This window comes from Balaenoptera ricei, chromosome X, assembly GCF_028023285.1.
Source record: "Balaenoptera ricei isolate mBalRic1 chromosome X, mBalRic1.hap2, whole genome shotgun sequence".
Taxonomy (NCBI): domain Eukaryota; kingdom Metazoa; phylum Chordata; class Mammalia; order Artiodactyla; family Balaenopteridae; genus Balaenoptera; species Balaenoptera ricei.
In genome coordinates, this window is record NC_082660.1 from 13,811,076 (window position 1) to 13,824,629 (window position 13,554).

The 13,554-nt window shown below is 43.7% G+C and overlaps 1 protein-coding gene across 1 annotated transcript in view; it reads left to right on the forward strand.

Annotated features, from left to right (window-relative positions):
- SYAP1 (synapse associated protein 1) overlaps positions 1–13,066 on the forward strand; it is a 33,344-nt gene extending 20,278 nt beyond the window's left edge. Inside the window, exons 5-9 of the mRNA XM_059911012.1 lie at positions 4,141–4,280; positions 7,868–8,016; positions 9,362–9,420; positions 9,865–10,012; positions 12,134–13,066. Of these exons, the coding sequence (XP_059766995.1) occupies positions 4,141–4,280; positions 7,868–8,016; positions 9,362–9,420; positions 9,865–10,012; positions 12,134–12,261 (624 nt within the window). The 3' untranslated portion in view covers positions 12,262–13,066. The remainder of the gene's footprint in view (positions 1–4,140; positions 4,281–7,867; positions 8,017–9,361; positions 9,421–9,864; positions 10,013–12,133) is intronic.
- Positions 13,067–13,554: the final 488 nt, after the last annotated feature.

The window sequence follows — 13,554 nt, forward strand, 5'->3', positions numbered from 1 at the left end:
CAGGTGCCCATTAGGAGGCCGGTGTAGAAACCCAGGTGAAACATGATTGGGACAACTTCAGGCTTTGAAATGTTTATTTTGGAAGGTAAAATAACTAAAATCCATTGAGGGGGAATTCCCCGGCGGTCCAGTGGTTAGGACCCCACGCTTTCACTGCCGAGGGCCCGGGTTTGATCCCTGGTTGGGGAACTAAGATCCCACAAGCTGTGTGGCGCAGCCAAAAAATAATAATAATAAAATAAAATCCATTTAGGCTCAGAATTGTTCTTGCCTTATTAATGGAGGAATTATCAGAAACCAAAAATATTGTTAAAATCCAATATGAGCAAAATGAGATGAAACTGACGCTATTAGTAGCAGTATAAACTGCTACCATCTTCTGGAGGAGAGTTTAGGCAATCTGTGTCAAAATAATCATACTCTTGGATTAGAAATCCCACTTCCAGGAATTTAGTCTAAAAAGATCACTTTAGAAGGGAATAAAAATTGTTGGTAAAGTGATGTTACTTGCACGGTTCTCTATAAGGAAAGATTAGAACCAATCTAAATGACTACTGAAGTGGGCCTGGTTAAGTAAATTATGGCTCATTCAGGGTAGACATAGCTACATTGGAGATGGAAAGATGTTCACGACTCTTGAGTGGAAAGGAAAAACAGATGATCCACAGGCTGCAAGTATTTTCCTATTTACATCAAGTTGTATTCACACAGACACGTGCATGTTTGCAAAGAGACACGCATCCGGGAGGGTGTTTGAGGAAATATCTTACTACGGTTGTCTGTGGGTGTTGGGATTTTTGACTATGTTTTTCTTTGATGTTTTGAATTTTCAGAAAATGGATGTGTATCATATTTACAAACAAAAAAGGTGTTTAAGAAAAAAAAAGAAATCGAATAGCAACAATCAGTCTTAATTGTTTGAGTGGTCCAAAACAACAGCCTTTTGCCTTGGTTATGCTCAGTCTGTGGGAAAGGGGGTGGTTTGGAGACATTCCTTTATATGTTAATCAGTGTGAGTCCTGCTCCATCTCAGAGGAGTTCAAAACCATCCTCATTCCCTAGGAAATTTGCCTAATCCAGGAAAGCTTTGTTTGCCCTTGGATCTTTCATTTTGTTTACTTCTTGACTAACTGAAGAGAACTGGTCCAAGAGAAACATGGGCTCTGTCAGAGCTCTTCCAGGTTGGGCATAGTAGGTACTGGTGCGCTGGAGATTCACAGTGCTGCCCAGTCAGAATGTCCACATTATGTACTGACCATGCAGTCATGGGCCATACGAGGGTCTTCTGTGATGGGCATGTTTTCTCTAACACAGTCTTGGGTTGGATTTCTTTTTTTTTTTTTTTTCTTCTGGCCACACTGCACAGCTTGTGGGATCTTAGTTCCCCAGCCAGGGATTGAACTCAGGCCCCAGCAGTGAAAGCACCGAGTCCTAACCACTGGACTGCCAGGGAATTCCTGGATTTCTTTTTAATGAGACTCCAGTTTTAATATATTAATGATAAAATGTTTGTATGACGCATTTTATTTTGTTACTGTGTTGACTGTGCCTCTTAATGGATTGTGAATTCGCTAACCCTTAGTTTAAGGTATCTTAACCTAAGTCTGAGTACAGCAGCATGAAGAATAATTCACTTGGGACTTCCCTAGTGGCACAGTGGTTAAGAATCCGCCTGCCAATGCAGGGGACACAGGTTTGAGCCCTGGTCCGGGAATATCCCACATGCCGTGGAGCAACTAAGCCTGTGCACCACAACTACTGAGCCTGCGCTCTGGAGCCCGCGAGCCACAACTACTGAGCCTGGGCGCCTAGAGCCCGTGCTCCACAACAAGAGAAGCCACCACAAGGAGAAGCCCGTGCGCTGCAACAAAGAGTAGCCCCCGCTCACCACAACTAGAGAAAGCCCGCCTGCAGCAACGAAGACCCAACGTGGCCAAAAATAGTAGCTCTATTTTTAGTTTTTTGAGAAACCTCCATACTGTTTTCCACAGTGGCTGCACCAATTTACATTCCCATCAACAGTGTAAGAGGGTTCCCTTTTTTCCATATCCTTTCCAACGTTATTTGTGGTCATTTTGATGAAAGCTATTCTGACAGGGGTGAGTTGACATCTCATTGTGATTTTGATTTGCATTTCTCTGATGATTAGCGATAATGAGCATCTTTTCATGTGCCTGTTGGCCATCTCTATGTCTTCTTTGGAAAAATGTCTATTCAGTTCTCCTGCCCATTTTTTAATATATTGCAAATATTTTCTCCCATTCAGTAGGTTGTCTTTTCATTTTGTGAATGGTTTTCTTTGCTGTCCAAAAGCTTTTAAGTTTAATTAGGTCCCATTTGTTTATTTTTGCTTCTGTTTCCTTTGCCTTAGGAGACAGATCCAAAAATATTGCTACGGTTTATGTCAAAGACTGTTCTGCCTGTGTTCTCTTCTAGGAGTTTTAGGGTTTAATGGTCTTACATTTAGGTCTTTAATCCATTTTGAGTTTATTGTTGTATATGGTATGAGAAAATGTTCTAACTTCATTCTTCTACATGTAGCTGTCCATTTTTCCTAGCACCATTTATTGATTGATTGATTGATTTTTGGCTGTGTTGGGTCTTCATTGCTGTGCGTGGGCTCTCTCTAGTTGCGGTGAGCAGGGGCCAGTCTTCGTTGCGGTGCACAAGCCTCTCACTGCGGTGGCTTCTTTTTCTTGTGGAGCACGGGCTCTAGGCACGCGGGCCTCAGCAGTTGCGGCACACGGGCTCAGTAGTTGTGGCTCGTGGGCTCTAGAGCTCAGGCTCAGTAGTTGGGGCACACGGGCTTAGTTGCTCCATGGAATGTGGGATCTTCCCGGACCAGGGCTCAAACCCATGTCCCCTGCATTGGCAGGTGGATTCTTAACCACTGCGCCACCAGGGAAGTCCCCCCGGCACCATTTATTGAAGAGACTGTCTTTTCCCATTGTATATTCTTGCCTCCGTTGTCATAGATTAATTGACCGTAAGTGCATGGGTTTATTTCTGGGTTCTCTATCTATATCAGTGGTTCCATTGATCTATATGTCTGTTTTTGTACCAGTACCATACTGTTTTGATGACTGTAGCTTTGTAATATAGTCTAAAGTCAGGGAGCATGAGCCAGCTCTGTTCTTCTTTCTCAAGATTGCTTTGGCTATTTAGGGCTATTTAGGGCCTTTTGTGTTTCTGTACAAATTTTAGAGTTATTTGTCCTAGTTGTGCAGAAAATGCCATTGGTATTTTGATAGGGATTGAATTAAATCTGTAGATTGCCTTGGGTAGTATGGTTATTTTAACAATATTAATTCTTCTAATCCATGAACATGGTATATCTTTCCATCTGTGTTGTTTTCAGTTTCTTTCATCATTGTCTTATAGTTTTCCAAGTACAGGTCTTTTACCTCCTTAGTTATTAGATTTGTTCCTAGGTATTTATTTCATTTTGATGTGATGGTAAATGGGATTGTTTTCTTAATTTCTCCTTCTGATATTTCATTGTTAGTGTATAGAAATGCAACAGATTTCTGTATATTAATTTTGTATCCTGCAACTTTACCAGATTCATTGATGAGCTCTAGTAGTTTTTTGGTGGCATCTTTAGGATTTTCTATGTATAGTATCATGTCATCTGCCAACAGTGACAGTTTTACTTCTTCCTTTCCAATTTGGATTCCTTTCATTTCTTTTTCTTGTCTGATTGGCAAGAAATGCCCTGGGAATGCAATGGTGACTGAGAAAGACACAGTGCCGCTTCTCCACAGATCATGGCCAGGCAGGGGAAAGGCTCATTGTTGGTTCACTTGCCGAACCTTGGCTGAACACTTGCCACCCTGCCCAAAGGGCCGTTTGGGCAGGGCAGCTCAGTAGCCGTGGGCCGGGTGGCTTCCCCCAGAGGACTCCTCAGCCTCCGGCCTGGCTGTAGGCCTCCCATGATGCTCTCTCCAGTTGAAACCGTTAAAGAATATATGAAAGGATTGGTCATTCTCCACTCTCTCTAAGGCAGGCAGGTTAATGACAGCTCAGTGTACTTTGCGGCTGAAGCATTTAGGAGAATTCAGTGTGTCAGATCAGTGATGTGTTATTACTTATTAATTGCAGTCTATGGTTTTCCCTATGTTTTTCCTCTTTTTATGAAAGGACAAGAGGAACTTCCTTCGTGACCCTCCAGCCGGCGTGCAGTTTAACTTTGACTTTGATCAGATGTACCCTGTTGCCCTGGTCATGCTCCAAGAGGACGAGCTCCTGAGCAGGATGAGATTTGCCCTTGTTCCTAAACTGTAAGCAGTGGGCTCTCGAGCTGGAGTGGCATGTATGGCCCTGGTCATGTAGCGGGTATCGGGGAAGAAGCATGGGATGGGGGCCAGGATGCTCTCAGACGCTCTTTGTGAAAAGGGGCTCTGCGGCCCTTCAGCAGCACCCTCCCAACCCCCACGCCCCACATAGGGTGCCATAGAATCAAAACTCAGGGTGGACTTTTCAGGAATTTTGGGGTCCAGATGATATGTGCTCTTTTATCCCCAGTTAGAAGGTAGAACGAATTTTCCTATAAAAACAGCAGAAGTGCCCATGCCCTCCTGAATAAAATTGAGGTCTCCCGAGGCCCATCAGGACCTGGCCGCTGCCTTTTCTCCACTCAGTCTCTGCTCTCTGGCAGCAGCAGTCTTGTTCTGCTTCCCACCCGAGGCTTCTCCCCTCTGCAGATCTCTGCTTGTCCATTAAGCTCCAGCACATGCATCCTGACTTCTGTGACATGGCCATCAGCAGAGGCCACCTTCCTTCCCCTCTGCCACCATGGGTTCTTCCTCACCTTTTCTAATTCCAGTGCCTTCTTTTGAATCTGCCCCATTTTTAAAGTCAGCGGTCTTTGGTGTTCCGTGACTGTTCCTGTTTTATGACTCTCTTCTTGTTGTATGATGCAGTATCTTACTGTTCTCTGAGGACATGAAGTCTGGCTTTCTTGAGATACCCTTTTCGCTATGCTCTTTCCCTGCATCTTGGATTTGGGCTCTGTGGTTCATGCTGCAGGCTTTTCTTACCCATCCTTTGGGACTGTGTGCTCCCCATTTGGGCAGGGCAGCTCAGTAGCCCTGGGCCGGGTGGCTTCCCCCAGAGGACTCCTCGGCCTCCAGCCTGGCTGTAGGCCAAACAACGGGGAGAGCCTGAGCCCTGCGGCTTCAGTACAGCCATGTGCCCCCGTTCTCAGCTGTACCGACTGTCCCTGAGTGCAGAGCCCTGGGCTCCTGGTCTCTGCTGTGCAGTTCAGTCCCTGGCTCTCTCACCGCTCCTTGGGGCCTCAGCACCAGCCTTCAGAGCCGCCCGGTGCCTCCTGCCCCCACGGGCTGCCTTTGAGAGAAGAGTGGCAAAGCTCTGGGGTCAGATGCGCTCCCGCAACTCAAAGACCATTCGAATCACCCCAAGCCACACGTTGGGCTCTCTGCCGGCTTCTCAGGACTGTCCAGAGGTCCTGAGGCGCTCAGACGTGTGGCCTGGGGTGCTCGTGGCAGGCATGTAGTTTTGGTTATTGCCAATTCTGCACTCCCTCTCGCTGCTGACAGTAATTTTAGATTTCTTTTAAGCTTTGGAGAATTGATATTTGACAAACAGTATTTTTGTTTTGTCACCAGCTACGAAAACTGCCCATTGAGTAATATAATTCCAGTTTCCTACTGCTTATTCTGTTAGGGAAGATTTAGAAATTAGGGTTATTTTTTATGAGTCTTTATCTGTTAGGAATATTTACTGAAGTATTTATGGATGAAAGGACATGATGCCTGGCATTGCCTTAAAATATTCCAACCCCACCCAAAGAAAAGCATTTATGCAGGGGAGAGGGGCATAGATTTTGAAACGTGGTTGGCAGAATGCTGGTAAGTGTTGAAGTTAGGTCACAGGTACATGAGGGTTCATTGTTCTAGTCTCTCTACTTTTGTTTTGTTGAAATTTCCATATTAAAACAAAACAAAAATGAGCCATCACATACAAATATAAGACTTCTGGACTTTTCCTTCCTGACATACAGAAGTACAACCTTTATCATTTGGGACATTTTTTCTCTTTTCTTTTTTTAAATTTATTTATTTTATTTATTTATTTTTGGCTGCATTGGGTCTTCGTTGCTGCGTACGGGCTTTCTCTAGTTGCGGCGAGCGGGGGCTACTCTTTGTTGCGGTGCGCAGGCTTCTCATGGCAGTGGCTTCTCATTGTGGAGCTCGGGCTCTAGGCGTGCGGGCTTCAGTAGTTGTGGTGCGTGGGCTCAGTAGTTGTGGCTCGCGGGCTTAGTTGCTCCACGGCATGTGGGATCTTCCAGGACCAGGGCTTGAACCCACGTCCCCTGCATTGGCAGGCGGATTCTTTTTTTTTTTTTTTTAATTTATTTATTTATTTATCTATTTATCTATCTATTTATTTATTTATTTATTCTTGGCTGTGTTGGGTCTTCGTTGCTGCGTGTGGGCTTTTCTCCAGTTGCAGCGAGCGGGGGCTACTCTTCGTTGCAGTGTGCAGGCTTCTCATTGCGGTGGCTTCTCTTGTTGCAGAGCACGGGCTCTAGGTGCACGGGCTTCAGTAGCTGTGGCACATGGGCTCAGTAGCTGTGGCTCGTGGGCTCTAGAGCGCAGGCTCAGTAGTTGTGGCGCACAGGCTTAGTTGCTCCGCGGCATGTGGAATCTTCCTGGACCAGGGCTTGAACCCATGTCTCCTGCATTGGCAGGCGGATTCTTAACCACTGCGCCACCAGGGAAGTCTCCCTATCATTTTTTGAGCACTTCCTTTCTGGCATGAGATAGTCCTCCAGGCTCACCTTGTTCTTCCCCTGCTGTAACCCTAGAATTGGCCATTTATCCAAGGAGTTCTGGTTCCTTTTAGTGGAAAGTGGTGTTTAGAAACCAAGGTCTAAGCATTAGGCATGCTCATGGTTATTGGGGTGTCACTACTCCTTGGCCCACTGAGTGGACAGAGCTAGTGTGCTCATATACACACACATGGACTTGTTTGCATCTCTCTCAAATGAAAGCCATGTGTTCACAGTGATACTTCACAACAGGGATCATTCTAGAGTTTTCCCTTTCCATGATTGTAACTCCCTTTTCTGATGGTGAGAAACCTGGTTTCCACTATCCTTAATATTTTTACTTAAGCAATCAATCCCCTTGCGAGTGACCAATCTTCCTTTTTCACCACCACCCACCCCCGAGCTTAGACACCCTCCTCTCTCTGCTCAGGCTCTCACTCTCCATTCCAGGCCACCCCAGTATGGATACTTACCTTACACCTCTTGGGCACCAACGCCCCACCCCAGGTGCCTCTAATGTGCAGCCAAGTTTGAGAACCACTGAGAGTTCTCAGGTTGAACTGCACTTCAGTCTTTTTTTTTATCAACCATCTTCCACCTCATTGCTAACTGTTACTGATTGCTAGTTATTTGCAAGCTACCAAACATTTCCTCTCATGAGGAGCAACACCCACAATACTTTATTCTCACTGCTTGAAAGCGTTTAATCCTTCGCTAAACAGCAAACAGCTGGAGCCCTGGCTCTGCTTCCGTCTCCCAGGTTGCTCATGGTGCTTTGACAGCAGTACCCTGTTTTCTTCTGCTGAGGGCAGTGTTGGTATTAAAATACCAAGAAACACTGAGGTTTCGTTGGTGTTCTATAAACTTGTCTTTTGCTGCTGTGGAGAAGATAGCTATTCTCTTTATCCTGTTATTCAGCTTTCAATTCAAAAGCAAATGAGAATTTCGTTTGAGCCTCATTCAGATTCGAAAATGTCCCTAAAAGTCACCTATTCCCATCTCCACTGCAACAGCTAAACCCTGCACACACTTTATGCATGCCTTCTCAAACGCCTTGTTGTTTGTCTTTGAAAGTGTGAAGGAAGAAGTGTTTTGGAGGAACTACTTTTACCGCGTCTCCCTGATTAAGCAGTCAGCCCAGCTCACGGCTCTGGCGGCCCAGCAGCAGGCTGCCGGGAAGGAGGAGAAGAGCCACGGCAGAGAGGATGAGTTGCCACTGACAGGTATATTCAGAGAAGACGTCACTCTGCGGGAAAAAAACAAAGGAGTTACTTTTAAAATAGTCTTCATTTAGAGACTCTCATGAGCTTGTCATCGTGTATATACCAGAAATGTCATCGTCATCTTAGGGAAAGTTCTTTTCTTTCCAGATAAAATGCTCATTCTTCCCTTGTTGCCCTCTCTCTGACCCTGCTCACCGTCTTCCCCCACCTTTCTTTCACTTTGCTGTCTTTTTCTCGTTCTTCGGGTTTTTTATTTCTCCCTCCCGTCACCAGTCATCTTCCCATCTCTTTCCTTGCGCTTTTTATACCTTCTGTTCTCCGCTGACTCAGTTCCCTGCTCTTCTTCGCTTCTCCGTCTTCCATTCAGCCTGCTCATTTCCACAGTGCTCCCGTCTGTAGAACAGAGCTAAGATATCCAGCCTGGAGCTAGACACCGGTCAGCTACACATGTGACTCTTCCTTATTCTGACAGCTTTACCCCTGGTTTCTGGGGAAAGTGGTTTATAATATCGGCAGTGATTTAATACCTATAATAACAATTGAAATAAGATATGTATTTTGTGTCACATTTTTAACGTTTAATGAACACCTGCTGTGTATAGGTACCCGTTATAAATGGAGACTTATCCGTTCTTGGAATTTTACATGATTACACAAAACATTGTGTCCTAAGGCACAGGTTGTACGGACCACTAGGAAGGTACCTGACACTGCATTTAGGGTCAGAGGAATGTAATGAATCTGCTCTACACAGTACCATTTGGCATTTTGCATATAGATGTTAATATGAATCCCAGTTGTCTCTCATTCTTTAGTATTCCTTCTTTATTACTTTTATTGGAAAATGCCATTTTACCCAATACTGCCCATGTATCAAGATGGGCTTAAGACAGGATTCAGTAAAGACTGTATGTGTGGTAAGTTTGAGAAGATAGAAAATGCAGCCTGTGAGAAAGAGGAGCTACTGTGCCTGAGCGTTACATTTTACTTTGTGAGAAAAGGAAAACTTGATAAATAACTTCATTCTCATTATCCTAAAAGAAAGAGCAGAACTGTTCTTCAATGCATTTTGCTAACACTGAAGTCAAAATTTATTTCCTGCTGGAAATCTTACATAAGGGGTATTGAATATGATGATATATATTAAAAAGATCCTCAAAAGAAAGAGGCTGAGATGGTTTCATCTGGGTAGTTCTTACTGCAGAAAAACGGAAAGCATAACACTAAAAGCTAATTTCTGTAAATTATTTAGTATGATCATGCTTGTGGATAATTTAGTTGTTATTATAATATGTATTCAGAATTGAATCAAGCAATTCTTGTCTCTTTTATTCTCACTTCTTAGAGGCAGTACGGCCCAAAACACCACCTGTTGTAATCAAACCTCAACTTAAAACTCAAGAGGTAATACAGTTTTACATTATACCTAGTAGTTGATGTCTGGAAATGAAGTAACTCTGTGTTGACTATCTCAGATACCATTTCAAAACTACTTATGAATATGGGTCTTATCTGTTCTGAAGAAGAGGGGTCCGGTACTTGAAGAGTTAAGGACCTACAGCTGAGACATGAGACGATTCCCTGGCATCAGTAGTTCAAGATGTGCTCGTCGGGGATGGGACAGAACGATTGGAGTGATCCAGACCATGAATGAGCGTAGAGATTCAGGTGGTAGCTCATGTGGTTACCGAGCCAGTGTGCGGGTTAGGAGGTGGAGAGCAGCGACCATCCGACTAGCAGAGGAAGGGAATGAGGCTGCATTAAATTGTGAGATGACCATAAACACGAGCTCTAGTCTCTATATGTCACTTCAAAAACCACTTCCAGAGCTCATTTGTTGCATTTCAGGATGAAGAGGAGATTTCTACCAGCCCGGGTGTTTCTGAGTTTGTCAGTGACGCCTTTGATTCCTGTAACTTCGATCAGGAGGATCTGAGGAAGGAAATGAAGCAGCTGGTGCTGGACAAAAAAGAGGAGGAGACAGTCGCACTGGAAGGTACAAAGCCAACGGCATCACCGTCCTTGTCCCCAGTGCCGAAGCTGACCGTAGAAAATTGTTATTCTGGAGCAGATACACAAAACTGTGTCGTAACTTTTGCATCAAAACCGCTTCTCTGTTCCCCACTAGAAGGTGGATTCTAGCACACATGACCTCATCTCCTGTCCCTCTGCCCTTCTAAGCACAGAGGCATAGAAAGGAGAAACAGACCCAGAGAGGTTAAGTGAGTCTTCCAAGGCATCTCAGCCCTGAGGACACATGGCCAGGAGCGGGCAAGAAAGCAAGCGCACCCCTTCACGTGGAGATGCTGCCCTCCGGCCTTCTGCTTTCAAAGCTGCGTCCTGCTGGGGCTTATACTGTAGGTAGAAGACTCTTTTCCCAGCTGCTGTGTGCCGCTAGCACATCGCTTCTGGGAAGGAGTAGGCTGCCTTTAAAAAACCAAATTAGCTTAAAAACTAAGGTAATTTAGAAAAAAAGTGCAAGTGATGGGGCTGCGTTCTTTGGCACATCAGGACAAATTACTGGCTTTCTACTAGATGACAAGCAAAGGCTTGGGTTAATCATCATTCATGAAGCCTTCAGAGACTTACCATCGCGGAAGCCAGCTGTTCCCACTGTTGTGCAGAAAGCACTGGTGAGAAAGCTGACCTCCCAGAGGTGAACCGCCTGCCCACGTGCACACTGCACACTGCAGAGGGACTCCGCAGGAGAGAGCTGCTGGGGAAAGCGGCTGGTGGGGGAAAGAGAAGCGAGTGGGGAAGTGAAAATCTGGGCTCGCTCCCCCCAGACCCCTCATACCCCATCTATTTTCTAATATGATGGCTGCTGGCCACCGCGGAAGGAAGGCGGGCACGCGCCCCACGTGCAGCAGGCAGTAGCTCGAGCAGACTGTGCCCTGCTTCCCTTCTTGCTGGTGACAACTAGCAGCAGAGAGCCCACGGAGACTGGAAGGAAGCCTGGTCAGGATTCGCGTGGCATTGGCTGGCCGTTCCAGGCAAGCTATTCTTTCTTTGAATCCCTGCCCTACTTATAATTTGGACCACTTAATCTTTCATATATTAGTTGTCTTGGCCCCCCAGCTAAATTGTAAGTTCCTCAAGGGCAGGTACACCTTGTCTTTTTATCCCCTACAGCACCTCTTAGCACCCAGTAAGCACCTAATATTCGTGAAATCGGTGTTTTGCTACGCAACATGGTCACTGCTATAAAAAAATTGAAAACATTTGGTTTTTCTTTTCTCTATAGGTACTAAGTTTAAGGTTTATTTTTAAAAGATGAAAATGAATTTTAGCTTTTACTTTTTAAATAGCTGGTTTGTTTTCTGGCTGTTTTATAACACAACATAGCAGATGCCTTATCCTATACATATGTATTTGCATACACACGTATATTGAGCGTCCAAGTGGCAAGTTGCAGCTCTAAATCTCACCAGTGTGAGAGCTCAGGTAGAGCCCACATGGGGGTCCAGGCTTTGGCGAGAGACTGCCTGACTTCAGGTCCTGGTGTCTTTTGCCACTCATGGGAGACCACTAAGCACAGACTGTGGAGCCCTGCAGATGTGGTTCCATCCGTATGTCTGTCACTGTCAAGCTGTGTGACCTTGGGCAAGTCACTTAACCTATAAGCCTCCATTTCTCCATCTGTCAAATGTGTATAACTGTATCTGTGGTCCACGTATTGTTCTAAGGATGAAAAGAGTGATATGTAGACTGCACTTAGCCCTAGGCCTGGCTGAGTGAGTGCTCGAGAAATGTTAGCTGTTTTTGCTACCATCATCATCATTGGTAGTGGTAAAAATTAATTTGCAACCAAATATTAATTATCAATTATCCATTTAAATAGAGGGAAAATTAGAGGCCTAGGTAAAGAAAAATAACATGCAAAATTTACTGACAACATCTGATACCTTTGCTTCTACATTTAATAAGTTTATCTTTCTAATCATATTAGTTAAAAATCTGTTCAATTTTTCTGAGCATACACAGTGCTGAAGCCTGACACGGTAAATATTTCCGTAGTAGGACTTACACAGGTAATTATAGTGGACTGCATTGTTAAGACCGGCATTAAAAATTCAGAATCTTTTTTTTTTTTTTTTTTCTCATTTGTTTCTTTTAGAGGATTCTGCAGATTGGGAGAAGGAACTACAACAGGAACTTCAAGAATACGAAGTGGTGACAGAATCAGAGAAACGAGATGAAAATTGGGATAAGGAGATAGAGAAAATGCTGCAGGAAGAAAATTAGCTGAAATAATAATCCTTAACGTTCTGCAACTGACATTAAATTCTAGATGCTGGCACTCGCTGAATCAGAAGGCACAAAAGAGTATGACTTTATGAAATTCAAAATTATCCTTTTTTCAAGCTGAAACTTGCCTCTTCTACTTAAGGAAAAGTACATAGGACAGTTATTCTAATAAAAAGGGATGTTTTATGTAACATTTCTTTACATCTAGTTAGAGATGTTCTTGTAGTCAGTACAGACATCTTTGTCACAGAAACACAAGTAAAATTTTACAGTTCTGTTTTCCGTGAGGTCAAAAATACAATATATTCTTCAATTGTGGTTTTCTAAACATTTGTACTTCTTGTTGCATTTTTGTTGATACATATGTGTTAAAGTACCTACTTAATGGATTGATAACTATCAAAATGACCAAATGGTACCAAAGAACTTAAGAGGAAGCACTTTCAGAACTATTTTCTTGCAAGTATTTTCTAAAATTCCATCTGGAAGCCAAAAGATAAAATAATTATGTTGATTATAATGATATAAACATCACTCAGTTTGACATTGAGAAATACTGTTTCTCAAAAAAAATATATTTGTTTTTCTTTGGGGCCTTTTTCTTTTTTAAACTATGCCACATTTAATAATGTTTTCCTGAATTTCACATCGTGGTTTTTGTAGAAAGCAGGGTCTTTCATCCTTTTAGTGTTGATGACTGTCAGAAGGCTGTTCACCTTAAAGTCTCATGTTGTTTAAATCGTCACCACATATGAATGTTTTCGCTTTTTTTGTCTTAATTAAACTGTCAGTCTTTATAAAATCGTGTTCTCTGAATACAACTTTGGGAACTTCATTGATCAATCCTGCCTGCATTCTGCTGTAGCAGCACGACCGTTCATAGAACGTGGTTACTTGAAAAGGACAGATGGCTGAACATCAGAACACGGCGTTTGCTTCCCGAACCTTTCGGATTTTTCAAAGAGCCTTTATTTCATAAAGGGGAGTAGAATTAAGACAGTTCTTATAGGGAACATGTACTTATTTATATTCTTGATCCCATAAAAATTAGTCTATGGTCCTCTGGCAAAGATGTAGTCAACAAGAGAATTGGGTGCTCAGGTTTGTAGTTTGGGATATGCTCCTGTGAAGAAGCCAGGCTTCCTCAGCTAGGATCACTTGTGTTGTATTCGATGAAACCACTGACCCTATTATCAAGAGATTTCCACTTGTGGTGCCGCAGTTGCTGATTACTGAGTTAGAGCTCAGAGGTGGTGTCTGGCAACTTCTGAAAGAATCCTATTGAAGGGA